The sequence below is a fragment of the Coregonus clupeaformis genome, chromosome 7 (assembly GCF_020615455.1).
Source record: "Coregonus clupeaformis isolate EN_2021a chromosome 7, ASM2061545v1, whole genome shotgun sequence".
NCBI classification, from domain to species: Eukaryota; Metazoa; Chordata; class Actinopteri; order Salmoniformes; family Salmonidae; genus Coregonus; species Coregonus clupeaformis.
Window position 1 is genome coordinate 11,035,986 of NC_059198.1, and position 25,882 is coordinate 11,061,867.

General features: G+C 38.8%; 4 protein-coding genes across 4 annotated transcripts in view; 3 read left to right on the forward strand and 1 right to left on the reverse strand.

The window, feature by feature from the left end:
- The window catches only part of LOC121569122 (retinol dehydrogenase 12), an 86,391-nt gene that overhangs the window by 16,146 nt on the left and 44,363 nt on the right, over positions 1-25,882 (forward strand). The window lies entirely within an intron of this gene.
- Positions 557-13,558, reverse strand: LOC121570703 (probable polyketide synthase 1). Its single transcript, XM_045221001.1, has 7 exons — positions 13,501-13,558; positions 11,381-11,538; positions 8,233-8,248; positions 7,323-7,463; positions 7,028-7,234; positions 6,568-6,749; positions 557-6,136 (listed from the first exon to the last, which is right to left on the reverse strand). Exons 1-7 carry the CDS (start codon positions 13,556-13,558, stop codon positions 557-559), a joined length of 6,342 nt encoding a protein of 2,113 aa, XP_045076936.1.
- LOC123481138 (patched domain-containing protein 3-like) lies at positions 14,934-18,323 on the forward strand. Its single transcript, XM_045221153.1, has 4 exons — positions 14,934-15,689; positions 15,939-16,066; positions 16,219-16,364; positions 16,648-18,323. Exons 1-4 carry the CDS (start codon positions 14,991-14,993, stop codon positions 18,177-18,179), a joined length of 2,505 nt encoding a protein of 834 aa, XP_045077088.1. The 5' UTR covers positions 14,934-14,990; the 3' UTR covers positions 18,180-18,323.
- Positions 19,050-25,882, forward strand: part of LOC121570345 (patched domain-containing protein 3-like) — a 33,914-nt gene continuing 27,081 nt past the window's right edge. Inside the window, exons 1-3 of the mRNA XM_045221002.1 lie at positions 19,050-19,355; positions 19,882-20,009; positions 20,256-20,265. Of these exons, the coding sequence (XP_045076937.1) occupies positions 19,050-19,355; positions 19,882-20,009; positions 20,256-20,265 (444 nt within the window). The remainder of the gene's footprint in view (positions 19,356-19,881; positions 20,010-20,255; positions 20,266-25,882) is intronic.

Consider the following 25,882-nt stretch of genomic DNA (forward strand, 5'->3'; position numbering starts at 1 on the left):
TAGTCAAAACATAACAAAAAAATTTTTTGGGGGTGAAAATCAATCACCATATGTGAAAGGTTGTCAACGTTTTACCATAAAAGAAAAGGAGTGAAAATAATTCAGCCTGATATAGTATTTTTGTTTCGCACAAGTATTTTGAACACTTTGTCTTCTCTTGTGAAAATCCCATCTTATATTGCACAAGTTTTGCATTAATAATTTTTCTTCAAGTAACAATGTATACAGTATTGATAATTAATCATTCAAATAATAATAAAGTTAGCCTTCTGTATGGCTAAACATTATGACCAAATCAAACTAAACTGACATTAAAAGGGTAAGCAGTGTGGGCTCTAAACTCCAGACAATCCTATCTGCCAACCAGGGCTGTGTATGTAAAATATTTCAATTTGTATCAACACGCCTATACAATCAGACTGAGCATTTCAATGGCAAAACGAGGCTCAGGGAAATAAATGATTAAACATATATATATATTTGGCGTTATTGTCATGAAATAAACACACACAGTGATTTATCAGACAAACAGTTATATTTTGACTTGAATACGTCTCTAAAGTATGGTAGACATGTAACTTTCTTCCTCATTATTTTCCATCAGATCCAAAGCAAGGTCATCACCATGCTCAGATTCCAGGTTTGCACCCTCTTTCAGCATGGCTACCAACGTAGACAGTGTGCTGTTGGGGTCCAGTAATTTAACCAGGGGAACATTCACACCCCTGTCTTGAAAGATAAGATTCTGTAAAGTCATGGCTAGCATTGAGTCTATGCCTAATGCAGTGAGAGAAGAATCGTCATTCAGCTCATCATTCTCAACACCAAGCGTTTCCCTGAGCACCGACTTGACGTATTCACTTGGTGACATGGACACGGTAGTTTGGTCATATCTTGCATCTACCCCTTTTTCTTTTGTTAGCCCCTCATCCGCCAGTTCGCCTAAACGTATGTTTAGGGATGCATTCTGAGCAAGAACATGATGCATCAGGTTTTTGAAATTAAACTTGCAGACAACCTGTTGTGGCCTGTTCAGCAGAAGGCATTGTTCTAGGCTCTCATTGATTTCTGCTACCCCCATGACCATCATCCCCTTTGCTGCCAGAAATCTTTGGAAATGGTCTTTGTCCAGCAAGAGACCAAGGTTCAAAGCTCCCCAGCTTATGGACTGTCCTGCAAGTCCAATGTTTCGCCTATACTGACAGAATGTGTCCAAGAAGGAGTTGGCTGCACAATAGTTTGTTTGTGATGCATTGCCAATAAAGGCAGAGATGGAGGAGTAACAAACAAAGTAATCTAACTTGCAGTGTTTTGTGGCGTGATGCAGATTCAGAGCCCCATTCACTTTGGGCTTCAGGACTTTCTCATAGAGAGATTTGTCAAGGGTTTCAATCAGGCCATCATGCAGGACGACGGCGCTGTGGAACACCCCTCTGATTGGACAAGACGGGAAACTTTCCCGAATCGCAGTAATGGTCTTCACCACTTGTGCAGAGATTGAAACATCACACTGCAAGCTTACGACTGTGGCGCCATACTGACTCTTAATGTTGCTTATCTCCTGCTGTAAGTCTGGCGAGGGACTGCTTCTGGAAAGAATGACAATGTACCCTCCTCCTCGCTGTGCAATAAACTTCACTGTTTCAAACCCTAGTCCAGTTAGACCACCTGTGACAATGTACACAGAGTTCTTCTGGAAAAGCTGGTTTGGTTTAGGCAACAACTGAATGTTGGACAGTGTGCCTTTGGATTCATCTTTACCCAGTACCACAACAGGCAGGGTTTTTAAGCTGAAGTACGATTCAGACTCTTCAGCAGGCATGAAGCCAATGTTACCGGATGACACTCTCTGAAAGATGGTGGTTTCGAAATCTAAAGACTTCTTGTCCAAATGCATTGATTTGAGCCAACGGTAAATGTGAGGCTTCTCTGCTCTGATAGAACCCTTTTCCAATGCGCTAGACATTTGAACAGTCTGAATGCGAATGTTGTCATTGCCACATCTGAAGCCATTTTGTGAGATGGAGGATTGGCACTCATTTTCACATACAGCAACAATGTGTCTCACACCGGAAACATTGCATGCTTTTTCAAACTGAAATTTGTCAAATGGAGGCAAAAGGACAAATGCATCAAGCTTGTTCACATTTTGAAGCTGATCACTAAACTGTGGCAGAACGATGTTATACCATCCTGATTTGTTTGCAGTTTGGGCTAAGACCTTTGTCAAACCTGAGTCAGGAACGGATGAGATGATGCCCAACCTCTGTTGTTTGACTTTGGGTAATGCACGATGCAAGACTTCCCATGCAAGTATAAAGTAGGACACACAGGGTGCCTCCTTCAGAAATGTGAGCCTCTTTGTCTTGTAGCATGCTGCTTCAGGAATCACAATCTTAGAAGATGCAGCAATGGGATAACATGAAACTACATGGTCTCCCACTTTCAGTTTGCTCACATCTTTCCCTACAGCTGTGACAGTTCCACTGAAGTCTAGAGCGAAAAGCTGGTGGTTGTGAGTTGTGTGTTTGTTCCAGTACATTGTCGGGCCATAGTTCATATCAGCGACACTGACAGGAAAGTAGTCAGAAGAATGAACACAAATCTTACTGAGCTGAATCTCAACTGAATTCTCCTTGATGTTCTTATCCTCAACATCACAGGGAATGGCAGACAGGCTAGTCATTCTGTATGGGTTAGCAGTCTGAAGGATGAACTCCTCAGACTTGAAAGAGTGGACATTTTCCTGTGAGTTGTCACTGCTTTCAGTGGGAGTGTGTACTATGTAAGGTTTTAGAATCTGTCCATCTTTCACCACCAATTCTGGGTATTTGCTGCAGGGGAATGAGTCAAGAACCTGATACAGAACTCTGATGTCCTCTGTAGAGACAGAGCTGATGTCAATCAGCTGGAAGGAAAGATCTGCCATTTCTGCAGCACACGATCTAGTCATGCCTGACAGGACAAAGCCTGCACTGATGCAGTCCACTGTGTTCTCTGCTGACCGGTAGGTTATTACTCTGATGGAGTTTGGAAATTTCATGGCCTTCAGTTCCAGGACTATTTGTCGGAACATCTCACAGCAGCTTACCATGTTCTCCAGGATAGCCTCTGTTTCGTGGGAGGTGACATTGTCAATGCTCCACACAAACAAGATTTCTGCAAAGCTTTTCAGATCTGAGATTTTGAATGTAGACAACAGTGCTTTCAATCCACGGCTCAAGAGATCATTAGCATGTGTGAAAGAGATGTATTGAGACTGTGAGCTCAAATGTTTTTGCATGGCTTCAGATACACCCATCTGGTCAGCGAAGACCAATGCCTTGGGATTATTAATGGGCTTGTAGTCATCAGAGACAACACTGAAGTCATTGTGGAAGAAGTACTCTTCAACAACATTAGATTGGCTCCGAAGATACTTGACTATGACATGCTTCAGTTCAACCAAGACCCGACCTGCTTTGTCGGTGAAACAGCCAGATACTTCGAAATGGTCGGCTGCAACGTTTGCGGCTCTCAAATATAGAACCATTTCAGGCTGCAGGGGTTCGTGAACAGTCAAACTGCCTATTTCTGCAGGGAAGCCAGGCCTTGCCATGAATGCATTCACTATTGTGATTGGAGTCAGTTGTAGCAAGTAGTCTAGCACTACAGGGTGAATGCAGAAATCATGCAACTGAGGTAGTAGTTCATCAGGGACAGTCACAACAGAGATGGCTTCCATCAAGTCTGCACCATAATGCACATCTCCCTTGTTTCTGAAAACAGAACCATACTGAAACCCTCTCTTACTTAGGTAATCATAAAAGTAATCAGTACTCATAGTTGATGTGCATCGCTTGTAAACTGAGTCTAGAGAGATATACTGTTCTTCAGCCAACCTCCCTTGCTTGCATGATATGCTGCCTGATGCATACGTTGCTGTAGGAGATTGTATCTTAAACATTGTCTCGTTTTCAATGTGATCCAGTTTGACACTCATCTCTGGAGAATTTGGCGAAATTAGAAATGGACTCTGAAAACTGACACTGAGTTGCAGCGTGTTGAGTGGCACCTTTGATTTGGAACTGGCCATGAAGGCAGCCAAACCCAACTCAGCATAGAGGGCACCAGGGACAATGGCAACATCATTGTTTCTATGGTCCTGCAGGTAAGACACTGAGGCTGAGGCCAGATCACAACTGAATGTTTTTCCATCATTGCCTGTCTGAGTTAACACAGGATGACTGCCCGATGTATCTTTCTGTGCTACCTCAAAGATGACATTTTTCTTCACACAATTGAACTGATACATTGGGGTAGGTGTTGGGGATGTCTCACAACCTCTGTAGAACTTGTCCCAGTCTACCTGAACCCCCAACTCAAACAGTTTGGACACAGTGTTCAGCATTGTCTCATGATCTTTATCTTGCTGCACTGATGTGAGCACTTGTGTCTCATTTCCCAGAGTCTCCTGGATGTTCCTTTGTAGTGCCCTTCTAGGTCCTATCTCTACAAAGACCACATTGTTTTTGTCTTTGGTTGCTGATCTCACAGCCTGTTCAAATGAAACAGGCTCTCGAATGTTCCTGGCCCAGTATTTGCCTGTGCTGAAGTCTGGCTGCTCTACCGCCTTCCCTGTCACTGTGGAGAACAATTCTGTCTCAACATGATTCACCTGTAAAGAGCCAATACTGTCCTCTAGTTGAGAGAGGATGGGATCCATCATCTGGCTGTGGTATGCAGCAGGGACATCCAGAACATGGAGGAACAGATTCTTACTCTTGACTGAGTTGCTTAGCTTTTGATGGAGACTGTCTATAGCATCAGCATCACCTGCAAGGGTGCAGGACTGTGGGCTGTTGGAGGCAGCCAGGCAAACCTTATTTAAGTAGGAGGGAAGGAGGTTCAAGACCTCTGACACAGCCATGTTACTGACCACAAGCATTTTCCCCCCTGTGACCTTATTCTGCAGAGTACTGCGGAAGTAAATCACCTTCACTGCATCCTCAAGGGACAAGAGACCAGAGCAGTGGGCAGCAGCAACCTCTCCAACAGAGTGGCCAAGAATGGCATCTGGTCTGATTCCCCAGTGCTTGAAGAGACTGGCAATGCCAACCTGAATAGCAAAGAGTAGGGGCTGGACAACATCTGGTTTTGAAAAGTCGTCATCAACTGATGCACTTTCCAGTCTCTCTGTGATGGACATTCTTTGGTACCTTTGAAAAAGCGCCTCAACCTCCCTGATCTTCTCTCTGAACACTGGTTCCTGTTTCAGGAGCTGCTTGCACATGCCTTGGTAGGCCACACCATTCCCACAGAAAACAAACACTAACTTTGGATCTAGTTTGGAGGGGACAATCTTTTTGTTCAAAGCAGATTTCAGCTGGTTTCTCAGATCAACCAGAGAGGATGTTGTGAATGCCTTCCTGTATTTATGTTTCATGTGGCTTCTTCTACAGGCTGATGTATATGACAGACCCTGGAGTTCCACTGTTTTGTCTGCACTTATCTGTTCAGCTGTGTCCTGTACCATCATGGTAAGGGATTTTTCTGAGGCTGCTGAAAGGACAAAATACTCATATGACCTTTCAACCCTGGCTGTTTGGGTGTGAGAGTTGTTGTACTGTTTAACAATTGTGTGGGCATTTGTGCCTCCAAAACCAAAATTATTGATCCCTGCAACCCGTTCGACGGAGCCTGCATTTCCCCACTTTTCTGCTTTAGTGGGAACTTTTACGTTTAAGGCTTTAGCATCTATACTGGCACTGTCCTCAGAGTAGAAGAGTGAAGGGACAATGGTTTCATGCTTCATCATTAGGAGTACCTTGATTAGCCCTGCCACTCCAGCTGCAGATTCTGTGTGTCCAATGTTGCCTTTCACAGAGCCGATGCGGAGTGTCTCTGAACCTGGAGGTCTGGCTTTGGCAATGACTTTGGAGATGCTGCCTGCTTCTATGGGATCCCCCACTGGAGTTCCAGTCCCATGAGCCTCTATGTACTGGACAGTTGACAGGTCAGACTCTGAATAGATTCTGCGCAGAAGATCCTCTTGTTGGACCATGGATGGCTTGGTGATTGGAGTGACAGTGTGGCCATCTTGGTTTACTGCAGTTTTGCTTATGATGCCCCATACGTGGTCACAGTCTTTCAAGGCCTGTAAAATATTTGAAATTCAACAGAACTGCTGATGTCATGTTTGATAGACCAGTGTCTGTGCCAACCTTTTACTGCATGAAACACTACATGGAACTGTTGGGCTCCACCCTAAATGGCTATTGGTATGTCAAATTGTACAGTATATGCAGATCTGCAATAAAACTGTCAAGTAAAGTCATAATGATTAGAAATAAGAGTTTGTCTATTGCAGTCTAAATAAAATTGGTTATAAAGGATGTTAAATACAGTATATGTCATATGTTAGTCATATTCTAGAAGTTTTGACTAAATGAAAGCTTGAGAGTTAATTCAATGCATCAAATACTCCCAGACACATTGTATAGCCAGCCTGGCTAAATGTTTGCCCAGTTTGAATATGTTTGAACTGTACTGCAAAGAGTGCAAACTGACGAAATCGTAAGCACTCACTTGTTTCAGTGGCTTCAGCAGAATAATCCCGCAGCCCTCTCCTCTGCCATAGCCATCTGCTCTACTGGAGAAAGGTTTGCTGGTGCCTTCAGGTGAAATCATCTTTGCCTTGCTGAGAGCAACAAAGACTTGTGGATCTATGATACAGCTTACACCGCCACAGAGAGCCATCTCGCAGTCACCTGGTAGGACAAACACGTTTTAATATAATTGCAGGTGCCACTCAAACAGTGCTTTTTCATGTAGTTGAAAATGGGCTAATAGTCAAACATATTATTCTAACTTTTGCTTTATGTTTTTTGAAATTACCCTCTGGGCACAATTGGTAGATTGACAGGGGTAGCCTGCATGAAATCTAGGTTACATATTAAAACAAGCAATCTAAAATAATCTAGCAATCTATAATCATCAATGCTAGCAAAGCAATTATCTTGCTCACAATTTGATAAAAGAGTTGTACCTTGTTTTATGGCTTGACAAGCAAAGTGCAGAGCCACAAGAGATGATGAGCAGGCACTGTCTATGGCAACTGATGGACCAGTGAGGTTGAAGGTGTAGGATATCCGGTTGGCTGCAATACTCATGGCTTTACCAGTGCCAGTCCAATGGTTGGCCAAGCATGGATCGTACTGGGCGGTTGTGATATCGTAGTCTCTGTTCATTAGTCCTTTCATAGAGAATTGAAAGTGATATTAGTAACAATCATGGTATCACAACATCACACTTATCTGTAAAGTAAAAAAAAAGTATATTACCTAGGTATACTCCAGTCCTAGTTCCGCTAGCTTTCTCCATTGGCATCCCAGCATTCTCTAGTGCCCTATAGGTGCAGTGCAGCAAGAGTTTCTGCTGAGGGTCCATGTAGTCGGCCTCAGCATCGGTGATACCAAAAAACCCTCAGGTCTAGTTCATTAAAGCTGAGAATAAAAACATTAACCAGTAAACAAGAGTGGAAAAGGCAATCAGAAGCTGGGAATTCGGAGGTAAAAGCATTTGTATATTTTATTTTTAGGGGGTAGATCAGCTTTAATATTGCAGATAGATTGTCGCTTCCATCAATGTAATTGTCTGCATCACTTCCAATCCCCCATATATTTATTTGCGAACATGCATACATACATACAGTACCAGTCAAAAGTTTGGACACACCTATTCATTCAAGGGTTTTCCTTTATTTTTACTATTTTCTGCATTGTAGAATAATAGTGAAGACATCAAAACTATGAAATAACACATATGGAATCATGTCGTAACCAAAAAAGTGTTAAACAAATCAAAATATATTTTAGATTTTAGATTCTTCAAAGTAGCCACCCTTTGCCTTGATGACAGCTTTGCACACTCTTGGCATTCTCTCAACCAGCTTCATGAGGTAGTCACCTGGAATGCATTTCAATTAACAGGTGTGCCTTGTTAAAAGTTAATTTGTGGAATTTCTTTCCTTAATGCGTTTAAGCCAATCAGTTGTGTTGTGACAAGGTAGGGGTGGTATACAGAAGATGGCCCTATTTGGTAAAAGACCAAGTCCATGTTATGGCAAGAACAGGTCAAAGAAGCAAAGAGAAACGACAGTCTATCATTACTTTTAGACATGAATAGTCAATACGGAACATTTCAAGAACTTTGAAAGTTTCTTCAAGTGCAGTCGTAAAAACCATCAAGCACTGTGATGAAACTGGCTCTCATGAGGACCGCCACAGGAAAGGAAGACCCAGAGTTACCTCTGCTGCAGGGGATTAGTTCATTAGAGTTACCAGCCTCAGAAATTGCAGTCCAAGTAAATGCTTCACAGAGTTCAAGTAACAGACACATTTCAACATCAACTGTTCAGAGGAGACTGCGTGAGTCAGGCCTTCATGGTCGAATTGCTGCAAAGAAACCACTACTAAAGGACACCAATAAGAAGAAGAGACTTGCTTTGGCCAAGAAGGGCTATTTTGACCAAGAAGGAGAGTGATGGAGTGCTGCATCAGATGATCTGGCCTCCCCAATCACCCGACCTCAACACAATTGAGATGGTTTGGGATGAGTTGGACCGCAGAGTGAAGGAAAAGCAGCCAACAAGTGCTCAGCATATGTGGGAAGTCCTTCAAGACTATTGGAAAAGCATTCCAGGTAAAGCTGGTTGAGACAATGCCAAGAGTGTTCAAAGCTATCATCAAGGCAAAGGGTGGCTACTTTGAAGAATCTAAAATCTAAAATATACTGTACATATTCCTATTTTTAAATATATTTTCCTTTATTACTTTCTAACCCTACCACCCCTCCCCTAATTGGAGTAAGCTAGTGAACAACAACGCTTAGGCCTCTACTTCCAGCTTATACATACTCTATACATTTTATGGACACAGACTATTTTACAATAGTTCTAATTTGTTTGTTTTTACTCCTGTCCTTCCTCTACCCTCAACCTCTACCATCTATTTCTGATGTTTTTGATTTCTATTTGCCATATCTTTCAAACTGTGCTCTTTCACAAAAGTTCTTAACCTATAACCTATATACGTTTTACGGACACAGTATGTTTTACATTAGTTATGTTGTTGTTATTAGTTGTTATTAGTCCCAACCTTCAGCTCCATTCAACCCCTCCCATATATCTCTTAACACCATCCATATTGAATTTCTATTTGCCATATATTTTTCAACTGTGCTGTGATGTTTCACAAAAGTTCAGAACCTTTCTATTCTCATTGTTTCTGCAGATTGTAAATTGAAAATAATTATTTTTGCTAAAAGTATTATTAGATTATTGATCGATTGACTATGACTTTTCAGATCACCCAGTAGTGCTATATGCAGGGTTAGCTCCAGGTAAATATAGCAATTCTTCAGCCATTCCTGAACCTGTGAACAAAAACAAGCTATATATGGACAGTACCAAAACAAATGATCTAATGATTCTGTCTCTTCGCAGCGAAATCTGCAGAGCTGCGAAGGTTGTATCCCCCATATAAATAACATTCTATTGGTTGCAAGAATTTTGTATAATAATTTAAATTGAACAATTCTAAGTTTTGAATCCGGCATCGTTTTGCATATCAGTTCATTACATTTACATTTTGACTTACAGTTAGTGAGTGCATACATTTTTCATACTGGCCCCCATGTGCCATGGAATCGGTACGTCAAAAATCTCTTCCCAACTTTCGTAATCTATATGGCACGGCTGTCAATTTTCTGGTCCTTAAATTAAACTGGTATGCTTTTTTATTTATCACAATTCTCTTTAACCAATTATGGTCTTTAATGCAGGGCCGACAGAAAAGTTCCTTACTTTTTCCCCCTTCCACTTTCCTCTTCCATTTTTGCGGTAATGCTGCAATTAGATGGTTGTAATTTTGGGTAGAGCAGACATTTCCATTTGTTTTTGTTAGCTGAATGTGTGACATAACCACCAGTCCTACCTATGATATAATTTACGAAGATTATGCCTTTTTTAAACATTTTCAAAAAAAAAAAATGCTTTTTTATCAATTGGTATATTTGAGTATAACAACAATATTTGTTGTATTATTTGTTCTGTCGTTTCTGGTGGATGAAATTGAAATTGCAACCAACTTTCTATGGCTTGTTTTAGAAATAGTGATATTCTTACTAATTTGCTAGAGAACCAGTTTGGATTGAAGTATAACTTTTGTATGACTGAAGCCTTTAGTAAGAGGTCTAATGCTTTAATACTTAATCATTTCTGTCCTCCGAATTCATATTCATTATATAAGGCCTGTTTAATTTTGTCTGGCTTGCCAGTCCAAATAAAATGGAATATTTTTTTCTCATATAATTTAAACAACTGTTCACTAGGTGTAGGCAGGACCATAAGCAAATAGGTAAACTGGGCTATTACTAAAGAGTTAATCAGGGTGATTTTTCCACAAATAGACAGGTATTTCCCTTTCCATGGTAGCAAGATCTTATCTATTTTTGCTTACTTTCTATTAAAATGTATTGGAGTGAGATCATTTCTTTCTTTCGGGATATGTACAGTGGGGAAAAAAAGTATTTAGTCAGCCACCAATTGTGCAAGTTCTCCCACTTAAAAAGATGAGAGAGGCCTGTAATTTTCATCATAGGTACACGTCAACTATGACAGACAAATTGAGATTTTTTTTCTCCAGAAAATCACATTGTAGGATTTTTTATGAATTTATTTGCAAATTATGGTGGAAAATAAGTATTTGGTCATCTACAAACAAGCAAGATTTCTGGCTCTCACAGACATGTAACTTCTTCTTTAAGAGGCTCCTCTGTCCTCCACTCGTTACCTGTATTAATGGCACCTGTTTGAACTTGTTATCAGTATAAAAGACACCTGTCCACAACCTCAAACAGTCACACTCCAAACTCCACTATGGCCAAGACCAAAGAGCTGTCAAAGGACACCAGAAACAAAATTGTAGACCTGCACCAGGCTGGGAAGACTGAATCTGCAATAGGTAAGCAGCTTGGTTTGAAGAAATCAACTATGGGAGCAATTATTAGGAAATGGAAGACATACAAGACCACTGATAATCTCCCTCGATCTGGGGCTCCACGCAAGATCTCAGGAATGGGCCAAAATACCAGCAACAGTGTGTGAAAACCTTGTGAAGACTTGCAGAAAACGTTTGACCTGTGTCATTGCCAACAAAGGGTATATAACAAAGTATTGAGAAACTTTTGTTATTGACCAAATACTTATTTTCCACCATAATTTGCAAATAAATTCATTAAAAATTCTACAATGTGATTTTCTGGAGAAAAAATTATGAGTAACAGTAGGACTAGTAGCAGTGCTAAAAAAGAAATGGTGAGGGTCAGGGAAACTTCATACTAACCCATCTATGAGAGCAGCTTTGCTAGTGTGAGTCTTTCCAGGTTTGCTGTTGTCAGCATCATACCAGTAAGTACTGTTAAACCTCTCGTTAGGGATTGGCAATGCACAGTTCTTCCCTTCCAGAAGAACCTTCCAGAAATTGTCAAGCCCCTCACCTGGAATTGAATATGTGTTGTATCAGAATAGGAAATACATTGGAATTGTTTTAACATTAATAAGTAACCTATGTATACATATTTTTAACAAAATGTTTTTCCTAACAATGTATATCGTTTTTGAAACAAATTGTAACTCGTCTATAAATAAAACATTTAAAATTATAGCTACAGATGTTAAAACAGTCATAGATTAAAATGTCTACATTCATGTTATTGCATGAATCAATACCCAAGTTAGCTGATGTTTCATAATAGTTGTAATCTCTGTAGTCTGGGGTTTTACATTGCTGGCATTGTAATTATTTAATTAATCAACATAAATTAAGCAGCTTCATATCCCACTGGGCAAAAACTGTTTGAATTAACGTTGTGATGACATTGAATCAAAGTGGAAAACTGATTGGATTTGAAAAAATGCATCAATTTAAGGGAATTTCGTATTTTATTCACCCAACTTTTAACCTAAATCCAATGACATGGTGAAATGTTTTGTTGATTTCACGTTGAATTCACATTAGTTGACAACTCATCCAAATGTAAATCAAAACTAGACGTTGAACTGACGTCTGTGCCCAGTGGGATGGTGCTATAAGAAGTGAAAACATTCCATAACTGCCCCTCCCCCTCTTTGCATATAGCAATTAACCGTGATTTGCCTAGTGATTCTAGACCTTTTGTTTTCTCATACACCTGTACAGTAGTTTTAGTAATCTCAAATTGCTTTAAAGCTAGAATCCTTAGTTGCGACATCCATTTTTGAATACGGTCAGGTCCAAAGTTATTGACATCCTTGATAAAGATGAGCAAAAAATACTGTATAAAATGAATAATACAAATACTGAGCTATATTTTATGCAGAAAGGGGGAATTATATTATATTACACTAAAACAATTATTAAGAGATTTTGTTTAACAAGTGATCTTTTTTATCTCAAAAAGATAGGGGTCAAAATTATTGGAACCCCTGTTTTCAATACCTTTCAATAACTCACCTTTCGAGGATAATGGCATTGAGCCTTTTTCTAGAATGTTTTATGAGATTGGAGAACACGTTGGGAGGGATCTGAGACCAAGTGGACCACTTGGCCGCAGGTGGATCTTCCAGCAAGACAATAATCCCAAGCACTCATCAAAATCCACAAAGAAATGGTTATTGACCACTAAATCAAAAATTTTGCAATGGCCATCTGTCTCTGGACTTGAACCCCATTGAAAACCTATGGTTTGAATTGAAGAGGGCAGTCTATAAGCACAGACGAAGGATATCAAGGATCTCGAAGGATTCTGTATGGAAGAATTGTCTAAAATGTGTTCTCCAATCTTATAAAACGTTTTAGAAAAAGGCTCAGTGCCGTTATCCTCGCTAGGTGAGGTATTGAAAGTTATTAAAAACAGGTGTGCCAATAATTATGACACCTATCTTTTTAGAGAAAAAACTTTTTCTTTGAGGAATTGCATTATTATTAAAAATATAATTTTCTAAAATGTTTAAGAAAGCAATATAGCTCAGTATTTGTATAATTTATTTTATACAGTCTTTTTTGCTAATCTTTATAAAGAGTGCCAATAATTTTGGACCTGACTGTATACCCATTGATTCTTGAAGAATATTACTTATAAATTCCTCATGAGCTTAACCCAAAATATACGCTTGTTTTACTCCTATGTTTGTAAACAACGTAAATGTAAATGAACACTTGTATAGCTTAAAAATATGATTAAAGCGTATTAATTTGATATCATGGTCAGTCCTTGCATCCATAGCTCTGTCTAGGAATTTGAGAGTGGTTACATTTCTCCAGGCCCATCCTTCAGCTTTTCACCAATACAGAAGCAGGGTGACCGCTTTATTGTTTCAACTGCGGATTCTAGCTTTAAAGTGATTGAAAATATAAACTGAAATGAATTACAATACTTGAGAGAACTAGCTTCATCACAAAAAAAGGTAAACTGTCAAACCTCCAGGGAAGCTGCATCCCATGCCAACCACTGCAATGGCTCCCTCTTCCTCCTCCATGCTGGCTGTCTGTCACACCAGCTGGACACTGAAATGCATGCACTTGTTTCTAAACTTCAAGTATAAACTCAGCTCAGATAGAAGTTCCTTTGGCTCATTGGCTCACCTGCATTGTCTTTATATCCGTAAGGACAGATAGCAGCCCTGTAAGGAAATGATGATTCAGTTCCCCAGAAATACCCAAGTGCAATCACTGCTCTAAATGAATTCCAGGAGGTGACTGAGTTATTCATTTTATCCAGAGGTTCCTTGGTAAATTGATATCCTCAACCAGATACAGTTCCTCATTACTCATAAACTATCCTGACAAGTCATCTTATCGTTCACAATAGGACACTCTATTGTAAGTCGCGCTGGATAAGAGCGTCTGCTAAATGACTAAAATGTAAATGTAAAATGACTGATTATCCAGCCAAATTTGTTCAAAAGAGCTTATCTGAGATCCATTTTTCCTTTGCCTGATATAGAATCTGTTAATTACATTTAGAAACTAAAATATTTTCTTCTTACCTTTTGGGGTGTACATAGTCAAGAACCTTAACTGAAACAGTTTGTAAAAATGATAGGAAACCAGAACTGTCACTGTAATGATCAAATGAGTCATTACTAATTAGTTGATCATTCCATTCTCCACGAACCATTAGTAGTATTTTGTAATAATCTGCAAATCTCAGTGAAATGTGTGTACTGAGGAGAGAGATATTTGCTGAGGGCATGGAAAACTCAAGGTGAGCTGATAGGGTGACATTAAAGTCTGCCAGTACCTGATTTACATGGTAGCCAATTTGAGTTTTACTGCTTTAATATAATGCATCAGAAGAACAGTTTATTCCACTATGGTTGTACATTTTACAGGTGTAAAACAATCAAGAATTGTAACAGATCAGTAGGTAGATTAACGTCAGACACAACTTCCAGTGAAAATAAGTTTCATGCTGAGCGTCTGAAAGCGTGTACTATCTGTTCGTAAGAATCCATGATCACATTAGTATGTACTGTACAATACAGTGGTAAATGGAGTCCTACCTTTTCAACTGGGGACATACCCCCATAAAGCTTATTTTCATGGCTCACATAGCCGTATAATATAGGCCTAGTTCATGGAAGATGACAGCATGTAATATACAAGTATAGATACCCAAACAGAAACATTCAAATGATATAAAGCAGTAACACATCAGGTTTAATTATTAATGAATGGCCTGGTCATTTTTACAGGTGCTCTTTACAGTTAGAACTTATTTTCATGATGACGAGTTCCTCTTTTTGAATATGTATTTTAAGGTTGCAGCTCACAAAGTAGCGGCCAGTTAGTGAGCGGTTCCATTTGAAGCACCTGTGCTCATTGCAAGGTCCTTACAGATCGTTTTCTCTACTATACATACAAAATAATACATTTTGATAATAACTTCTTAAATCTTAACCGGTGACCATGCCTTCGTGTCACACAGACTGCATTGAAAAACCGGTGTCAAATTGGTTTCATAAACTTGGAGGTTTTGTTGGGAGAAATCCATGGTGGTTTCTACTTGTCCCTTTGTTCATCTCTGCGGGGCTTGGGGCAGGATTTTACTTCCTTGAAGAGAGAGAGGCACATGGCATAGAGGACCAGTTTACCCCAAAGGACGGGCCTGCAAAAAAGGAGAGACATTTTGTCAAAGAACATTTTCCTCAGAATGATTCAGAGTTCTCTCGTTTGCGGCTGTATACCGAGGGGAGCTATGGGTCTTTCATCGCTGTTTCAAAGTCATCGGATATCTTGAGTGAGAAGGCATTTGAGGAGATCATATATTTAGATGGAAGAGTTAGAGAGATGGGCATAGGCCATGAAAGATTAACTTATGAAAACCTTTGTGCCATGAAAAGTAACAGGTGCTTTTCAAATTACATGTTAGATGTCACTAATGGCACAGCTAGTACAATTAAGAATGCAAACTTGACCTTTCCTTTTCATAATTCAATGTTTTTGGGGACAGAACTTGGTGGAGTAGTTTTGAATTCAAGTATCATCGTTAGTGCAAAGGCTGTTCGACTCTCCTACTTTCTCAGAGAAAACAACAAGGCAGAAAATGATATTTGGCTACATGGGTTTACACAAGTGTTTTCCAACTTGTCAGATGAATTGAACAAGGTAAGTACAGTTTATTATATTTTACAAATTCAGAACTGTCTGGGCATACTGCCAGGTTTGGTCAAATACTTTTGTCCATATGTATACAACTATTGAGTGGCTTTACTTATTTGAGCCATATATAATTAGATTACTTATATTCCCTGAAATATAAAAAGGAATGTTTAGTTAAATACTCTGTTCCTAAACTTAACCCTCTACAGTTTACACTTAGTCTCACAGTATTTGCATTTGTTTTTATATCGGCAGATTCAAGTTTCATATTTCACGTCTAATTCTAGAGAGGAGGAGTTGAAGGGAAACTCAAAATCTGTGATTCCTCTCTTCTCCGTCGCATACTTCCTGGCCATAAGTTTTTCCATGATATCTTGCTTGAGGTAATTTGATGTCTTATGTGTCATCTTTTAAATGAATCAAAATCAGCAAATGTGTGCACCATGTTAAAACACTAATTTAAATTACTATTTAATTGAATATATAATTGCTATGTGTGATGTACCATATGAAGTAAGAATATTTTCATCTCTAGGTTGGACTGTGTGAGGAACAAGGTGTGGGTGGCCAGCTTTGGTGCTCTGTCTGCAGGCCTAGCAGTGCTGTCCAGTTTCGGGTTGTTGCTGCTCTGTGGAATGCCCTTTGCCATGACTGTTGCAACTGCTCCTTTCTTAATACTTGGTAAAGTTTTTTCTTCAGATACCTTAGATGGTTATCTTAACAACCCAGAACCAAATCTCACGTGATTTTAATGTTTTTGTCTGTCACACGAGACTACTTAGATGGTAACGCTTTACCTTAAGTTGCCCTTATACCTGTGTAACTACACAGTAATAACTGTATTAACAACATTGTAGTAACATTGTAACTAATAAAGTTTGGCGGTATTTATTACAGTGGTAATTCCCTCTAATGATCTTTGTTCTACTGATGTGTTGTTCCATATACTCTATGTTGATTGCAGGAATTGGTGTTGACGACATGTTCATCATGATTTCCTGCTGGCAGCAGACTCAGGTTCATGACAACGTAGAGGACCGTATGGCAGCTACATACAAAGACGCAGCTATCTCTATCACCATCACAACACTAACTGATGCCCTGGCCTTCTATATTGGTCTGTTAACTCCCTTTGGTTCTGTACAATCCTTTTGTATGTATACTGGCACAGCTGTCCTGTTCTGCTACTTGTACAATATTACCTTCTTTGGTGCATTTCTGGCACTGAATGGAAGACGTGAAAAGGGCAACAGACACTGGCTGACATGCATGAAGGTTCCAGAACCAGAGGATAGTCCTGAAAAGTACAATATCTGCTGTGTAGGAGGGGCATATGACCAGGAAACGGGAAAAGAGGAAGTTATGCCAATTAACAACTTCTTAAAGATGTACTATGGGCCATTTCTAACAAATACTTGGACCAAGGTGTTTGTGATCCTGCTCTATGCTGGATATTTGGGCTCAAGTATCTATGGTTGCTTCCAAATCCAAGAAGGCATTGACCTTAAAAACCTAGCAGCCGATAGCTCATATGTGGGTAGCTATTATGATAATGAGGACCAGTACTTTTCACAGTATGGTCCAAATGTAATGGTTGTTGTGACTGACAGTGAGTTTCAATATTGGGACGAAACTGCTCGAAAGCGTCTTGATACTTGTCTCAGAAGTTTTGAGAGTCTAACGTTGGCTGGTCAATCATTGGTTGCTAAAGATATGACCCTTTCTTGGCTTAATGAATATGTAAAAGCGGGTGTAGTTTCAAATCCAAATAACGAAACCATTTTCATGGATAGTTTACCTACATTTTTACAACAATCAGGTTTCACACAAGATGTGAATATTTCAAACAAAGTCATAATTGCCTCACGTTTGTTTATTCAGACAATCAACGTCAGTACAGCTGTTGATGAAAAGAACATGTTGAATAAGCTTCGAGAGACAGCTAATGGTTGTCCAGGAAAGTTGGTTGTTTACCACCCTGCTTTCATATACTTTGACCAGTATGCAGTCATTGTTAGTAATACCATCCAAAACATTGTAGTTGCCACTCTTGCTATGCTGGTGATCTCCCTCATGTTGATCCCCAACCCCATATGTTCTCTGTGGGTGACCTTTGCCATTGCCTCTGTCATAGTGGGTGTTGCTGGTTTCATGGCATTATGGGATGTCAATCTAGACTCTGTATCCATGATCAATCTTGTCATCTGCATTGGTTTCTCAGTGGATTTTTCTGCTCACATTTCCTATGCTTTTGTCTCTAGCAAAGAGCCGACAGCTAATAAAAAGGCTGTAGATGCTGTCTATCACTTGGGATATCCCATCTTACAGGGAGCTGTGTCTACTATTTTAGGAGTGGTGGTGCTGTCTGCTGCTGAGAGCTACATCTTCAGAACCTTCTTTAAGATCATGTTCCTGGTGATTTTGTTTGGGGTACTTCATGGCATCGTTTTCATCCCTGTGTTTCTGACCTTCTTTGGCATATGCAATATTAATTGACCAAGATTCACACACAACACACTAATCATGGTTGAAAGGGTTGGTAGAATAGTAGTTAAATTGTTTTAATGAACTGACTTGTTAGCTTACTTATAATCTTGCGATTATGTCATACTTTGCTTTTATGGTATCAAAATATGTATTTTTATGAGTCATCTTTTGTTTTTATTTAATCATTTTAGAAATAGTTTGTAATGTAAATGCTGTGTTGATTGTTACTACAGTGTGCTTATATTTACCTTTGTTGTAATTGTGTTTTAAAAAGCTAATAAAATGATCTCAAATTATATATTGTCTTTTACATATTTATTCAAACAATAGATGCTCTCGGTTGTCATTATGACCACATCAATAATGGGAAGTATTATTATGGTTAGTAACAGTGCTGAGTTTGCATACTAAACTTATGATGTAATCTATTTAACTGTTCGCCTATTCTAGAGATACACCCTCTTCAGAAACATTTCAAATGAACCTGTTCGTCAGTGTTCATCACCCCAAATATCCATCATTGCATGGCAATAATCAGTTAGCTTCCTTCATCTTCAGAATATTTTGTATAACTTAACTATTATAAGGAAACCAGAGCAGTACCTACCATAGCTATAATAAGGAAACTGGATACGTAACCCGCATTTGTTAATATGTAACCATATTTATTGCTCTGACACAGTCATCGTGGTTGTTATAGGATCACAGAGACATGTCCAGGGCTGTCAGAGCTATTGATTAGAACTCTTCAGAGGAACGTTATCGTGTTGCTATGTTCAGATGAAGTATAGTTTATGGCTGTGATGTCAACAGAGATGCAGATATAATTCAAGGCAAGTTTTTTTTTCTAATAGTACAACTTGAAAAAGAGAATAGAAAATGGCTAGGTGCAAAACAGATTGCGTAGAGAAGCCTATAGCTAGGGGATTTGAAATACTTGGGGGCTTTGTTGGTAGACACCCCTGGTGGTTTTTGATTCTTCCCATGTTCATCTCTGCGGGTCTTGTCGGAGGATTTTACTTCCTTGCGGACAGAGAAGCAAACGGCATTGAAGAGATGTTTACTCCTATGAATGGACCTGCCAAAGAGGAACGACAAGTAGTCAAAGAATACTTTCCACAGAATGATGGCGACTTCTCTCGTTTGCGACTCTATACTGAAGGGACCTTTGCATCTCTCATAATTGTTAAGCCTAGAGCAAATATCCTCACAATTACTGCTTTTACAGAAATATTGGAAATGGATAGAAATGTAAAAAGTATGAGAATTAGTGCATTAGCATTTGAAGACCTATGTGTTAAGAAAGGTGGTGTGTGTGTGTCAAATTCAATCATTGATATTATTAAAACCAACACAACAACGATTAATTATCCATATCATGGCAACATTTTCATCGCATCTGAAATTGGTGGTGTGAAACTGAAAAGTGGATTAACTGAAATTGATAGCGCAGAGGCAATTAGACTATTTTACTTCTTAAAAGAAGACAACCAGGCTGTAAATACCATGTGGCTACAGAAGTTTATAGAGACTGCTTCCAAGATGACAAAAGAAGGCGTGAGTACTCCGTTTTAGAGATGAAACACTTCTCATTAAGCTCCATAGAAACCATGTAGTGTCATGATAATTTGATTATTCTACTATCTTGAGTTGTTTTACTAATATGTTAACTGGATATCTTATGTTTTTATATTCTTATTTGTCTTTGCAGATGACAATATCTTACTTTACCTCAATATCAAGGGATGACGAGTTTGAGAAGAGTTCTGACTCAATCATACCTCTCTTCTCATTGACATATGCCCTGGCCATCAATTTTTCAATCATATCTTGTTTGAGGTATGTTTTGTAATTTTTACATTTCAATACCATTCAACATTATCAATCAACATTGGACACCTCAATTGAAAAATCTGTTTAACAGTGTTCATTAGGCCTATCTGAAGCCAGATTTGGGTCCCAAATCAGGCGAATCCACAATGTGACTGCATTACTGTTTTTAAGGCATATCAGAGAACTCTATGCCTACTTATCAGCATTTACCTACATGGATGAATGTTGTGTTTTTGTGTTTTTCTTCCCTAGGTTGGACTGTGTGAGGAACTGTCGTATCGGGTGAATGGTGGCAATTATTGCTGATAAACAAAGGAGTCCGCTCATACTGAACTTTGATCATAAGGTTTATTCAGATCACAAGCTTTCAGCATAAGTTACAGGTGACATGCCCACCCGGAGAGCGACGCCTCAGAATGGCCGCTCTGCCTTCTTCTTCGTTTAGCCCCTACTTATAAACAATGCAAAAAGATGCTCCCTCTTCTGGCCAATCACCAGTCTCCCCTGTCTACAACACACTTCCTGTCTGTTGTATGTGGCGTTACACTAAAACATTCCCTCTTGATACTAAAATTAACGTCCTCTCTGGTTCCACTTAAAACATTTAACAAAGGCATAATCCTAATACACGACATTTCCCCCTTCGAGACGAACTAAAAGTCTCGAAAACAAACAGAATATGATTATGACAAGTGACAATTTATCTTATTGAGTATCTTTAACATTAAACCAAAAAACATTATTCTCTAGAGTGTATATACCTTTCTATGAAATATGAATAACTGTTTATGAAGTGTGAATACATTACTATGAAATATGAACAAATCTTTATGGAGTGTAAGAGCGAAAAACTGTCCGGCAACCTTCGTTCCAAATCCATCCATCAATCAAGACAGTAAAATTCTCTCACGGTCCCTCTGCCCCAGGCAACCACCTCGGTACTCCCGATAAACTCATAAACAATGTAAATGCATTTGAAACTATGATGCAATTAAATACACATGTAAGCCCCTGCAAACAAAATCCTATCCAAAAAATATCCACTCTAAGGCTGGTCAACCCATTGGACCCTACAGTGGACCTCTCCCTGCCTAGACTCCCTGTCCCTAAGCATTCACGAAATAAACAAAAACATCTAAGATCCTCACATGTATTCAATAACATCAAATATCATTCTACAAAAATTAATACGTAAGAGTATGACACAAATTATGTATTACACATGCCTATATTTCATTGCAGACACTGGAATGTAGTCCACTACACTTCATCTCCTCCGTAGTCTCGACTTCCAATGGATTGTTGATGATGGAATCGGAATCTTTCCACACCCTCCTTGTTTCATCTCCTCCAGTCATATTGTCCCTTCATATTGTCCTTGTTTGAGTATTTCAATCTCCACATGTTACCCCAAATGCTTCTGAAAGAAAAGAAAAGACCAAACAGTATCTTTTGCAAAACAACACTTTCAAATTGAACATCAATATCAACTAAGAATATAGAAATGATATATAAATGATGTATGAATCACATTAAATGATAGAATAATGAACTAGGATAATTATTCATTCATACACTTCCCCCCTTTGATTCATAAAATCATACCAAAATCACCCTAATATTGAAAGAAAAAAAAAAATTTTTGAAAAATGATCAAATAATCAAAAAGGATATTTATCTATTCAGTTCTACTTGTCCATCTTCATCCAGATCAGGAACAGTCAACACCGGCATCTGAGTGTTGTCTCCAGGCATCACTCTCCAACCTATCTCAATATCATAACTTTCTCAAAGGTCAGTAACAAATTACAAACCTCACACACAGTGCTATCAAAGCTGCAATTAAAATGTGAACCATCACTGCCCCTACTGGGCCTACCTGATCTTGCAACCAAGTCTTCGCTGACTTCCGCTCCTTCAGATCTACCAAATGCATCCCTTATATTCTTCAATGCATATATAACCCTAGTGATAATATCTGAACTATCTGGACTCAAAGTATAACTAACATTATCAATAGGATCTTCCCAAATGTTACACCATACCATGGAAAAAGTCATCCTATTTCCAACCCTAGATTTATCTGTGTCCGGTGGTACCCCTCTTTTAATGGTAGAAACCTCATATGGAGGCTTCAACGTTGACATGTAACAACCTCCTATCCATCCATAGGGTAAGAATATATATGCTTTATCACCACAAACCCTCAAAATATCTCTAAAATTTCCCATAGTCACATTGTCAGGCAAAAGCTAATCTTTTAACCCTCAAAGTCCTGCTCTTCTTACTACCTGGTACATAAAAAGTAACATATTTCTCATTACTACCCTTAAGGTCATGCATACCCAAAGTTATCATATAACATCACAATCTGATATTCCCATAAATATACCCCTTACCTCATATGTTTTATTAGAACCAAACAACTTTTAGCCCTCAATGGTTTCACCTCAAATGCTTCAGGGCTCGCTGTTACCTGAGTTTCCTTCCCATCTAACAAATGCACACAAGTTAATTCACTTAACCCAATAACACCTAACCCTAGGCTTAAACAAATGTTTTGACAATGACATTATTTTATCTGTTACTGACTGTTGCTGATACCACAGTCATGACAAAGCATAAGATTGACACATACTTGATAGAGGTCGAGCGACCGTCTCTAACATGTTTGAACAGACATGGACCCTCAAGATTCCTCACTGATATTACAGAATGAGCTGCCCATCTATCTCTAATTTTCACAACAGAAGAATCAAACCACATGCATATAGTTTCTCTCTTCCCTAACGAGCGGTACTGATCAGATACCTCTCCTTGTCTGTCATTAAAATCAAAGACCTCATCCTGTACCTCCATGATGAATCTATATTCTCTCTACTACTATCTGTTCTCATTTTAACCCTATTCGTACTATCATTGACAGCACTCTCCATCCGTAACATAAACCCCTGAGTCCTTCTTGCTACCCCCTTTAATTTCAGAAAAGTTGTTGTCGGTGTCATACTTCCTACATTTGCTATTGCCATCGTATCATTAATCCCTTTCCAAAGTTACCATTAAAGTAGTTGATTTAGTTGATGTATTAACCTTAATTATTTCTAGTAGGAAAGCTACCGATATCCTATGTGCATTATTTACTGTTGGAGTGACTACTGTAATCTACTCCTCCTGAACTCCTTTAGTGGAAACTTCAACAGACTTCAAATCTTCCATTATAAGCGTTACTTTACAAATTACATAGCCTTTTAACCAATAATTCTTAACCGGAACAAATTTTAATGCTTGCACTAGATAAGTACACATATATTCTCCCTGATCTTTCTCTGTAACATTACGCAAAATAAGTGAACAGTCACTCCTAACCCTCTTCCAAACTATACCTCCTTTGACTAGGTGCAACAGCTTGCTTCTACTTCTGGTCCTGATAACAATACTTCTTCTCCATAATTATCTCTCCATGTGGGAGGAACGTCCCCATCCTAACCCTAATAAGTATTTTTCCTCTAAAATTGGTGCTGGAGCCATTGGCTCCCTTATAATCAAATGCGATATATTTATGGCTTTAATAACTATCCATGTTGAAAGAGTTAAATTGCTTCTCACTGTTGTTATAATAGACTGAAGTGTTAATGTCCTTAGTTACTTCATCCATTTTCCCCAAAGATTTGAACTCTTTGCTTGTACTTCCATCTATCACCACTAGTGTCAAATGACGTAAATGTAACTTACATTCACTCTCTCTCTCTACTCTAAACCCTAACTTTCAAACTTTTGATTATAAAAATACACCTATAATTACCTTGATCTCCCTACTCTAAAGTGTCCTTCACCATTGTTCTCTCTCTTACTACTAACTTTGAAACTTAGCTTACTGTCTTAGAGTTCCTTCAACCTAGTTCTCCTAACTTATTTTAATCTAATCTTTTCTCCTAACCTTTAAAAACCTTTTCCACTGATTTATTCACAAAATCCCTTTACAAAGTTACCACCAAATTTTTAGGATATGTGATCGGGAAAGTCCCCACCTGCTTCTGACTTCTTTACACACAGACTTGGCAAACGACTAAACACCTTTTAGCCTAGCCTGAAATCTCTTGGTGTAAGAATGTAACCCAGAATAACAGTCCCCCCTTTTAACTTTATTTTTCAGACAGATTGTCTAATAGGCAGTCTAATAGATTATCATCCTTCCTATGATATTATCTTTTTAAGCCAATATGATTCCCAAAAACCCTACTTTTTAAAATCTTCTACCAGACAGCCGTTTAGTGTACATCTTATTGTACAATTCAATTTACACCATGCATCTCTTCCCAACACTGCAATAGGTATATCTTATAATATTAGTATGTCTATTTTAATTTCTCCTTGATTTTTCATAGCATAGCTCAATTGGTTCCCTAAGAGTAATTAGCTGTTTTACTACCTCAAATCCCAATCCTAATTAGTTAATTTTACATAGTGAGATGTTTAACCTCTTTAGGCTCAACACAGATAAGTTTTTCCACTATTCACCATCACTTCTCATAGTCCTTTTTATTTTCACTTCAATTGTTAGATATTTTCTCTTCTTCTCTAATCGGTGCTATCAGCTGACACCCCCCTTCGTATCTTCTAGGCACTCTAGAATCCTTAGGATTCACCTGGAGAACAGGTGATCTTGACTGGCCCCTGTATCTTCCTTAAAAATGTTCTCTGTTGTTTCCTCCTGACTTGTTGCACTCACAGGTAAAGTAACCAATCTGTCCACAATTATAACAGTCTTCTGAAAGTTGCTGGAAGTGTAGCTGAAATCTTCCTCCTCCTTCTATTTCTTCTCGTCCTCTTCCTCTCCAATTCTGTGTCTGTCCAGAAACTGGCTGTGGATATGGAACACCTGGTACCCCCCTTGGTGGCTGGTACATTACATTTGATATTGTTCAGTTGAAGCTGTAGTAGTGATTGTTGATTTGGTTCACTCTGATTCTTCATAACCAAAGCTTCTCTTCTCCTTCTTCTTCTCCAATTCTTGGGATCCTTTTCGCAGCAGTTTCTCCTCTTCTGTATCTTCAGCTGTGTTACTTCTTCTAAACTATTTGCTTTATCCAGGCATGATAAACATCGGTCTATATCTCTATTTCTTCTTTGCTAGTCATTGTAGGATAACCTCCTTTTGAATACACAGCACCTTTAGTCCCCTCTTTATCGCTGTCTTCATCTGAACTCGAATCTCTAGTATCCTTCTTCTTTCCTCTCTTGCCAACTTCCTTCTGATCACAGAGTCATATCCACCCATGACCTCTTCTCAATCACTCTCATCTTCATCATCCTCGTCTTCTTTAACCTCACTCTTCTCTTCCAGACATCTCATTTTCTTCCTTCTGGAGTTTTGGATTCATCTTTATCGTCGTTTCTGCTTGTCCTCTATCTATTATTCGTCTTCATCTCTGATGCAACAATCACCCTCCTGGATGATCCCTGGAAGCTGAGGATAAGCATCCCTAAGCTCTACTTCCTTCTCGTAAGGTGGGTGTCTTTTTGCTGAATCCGTGCGTGAGAAAGGTGTACTAACTTCTGCCATTAGTTTTCCTGTCGCCTTTTCTTCCTTTAGCATTTTCTCTATACCTTTATCTTATCGCTGGAATCTTTTATCAGTTTTTGTTTGAGAATGAAGGGCAACTTTTGTTTCATTTGCCGGATAACCTAACACTACTTTAGTTAAAGGATTACCATTTTGTACTATATCAACCGGTGTAATCACTTTTATAGCCTTGCTGTCCTTTCTCCCCATTGTAACAACCCTTTTATATTCCTTTATCGTGAATTATTTTATTTTAGACTATATAGCCTATGGCTTCCCCCCTTTAATTTTTTTTTTTAAATAAATCAATAAAAAT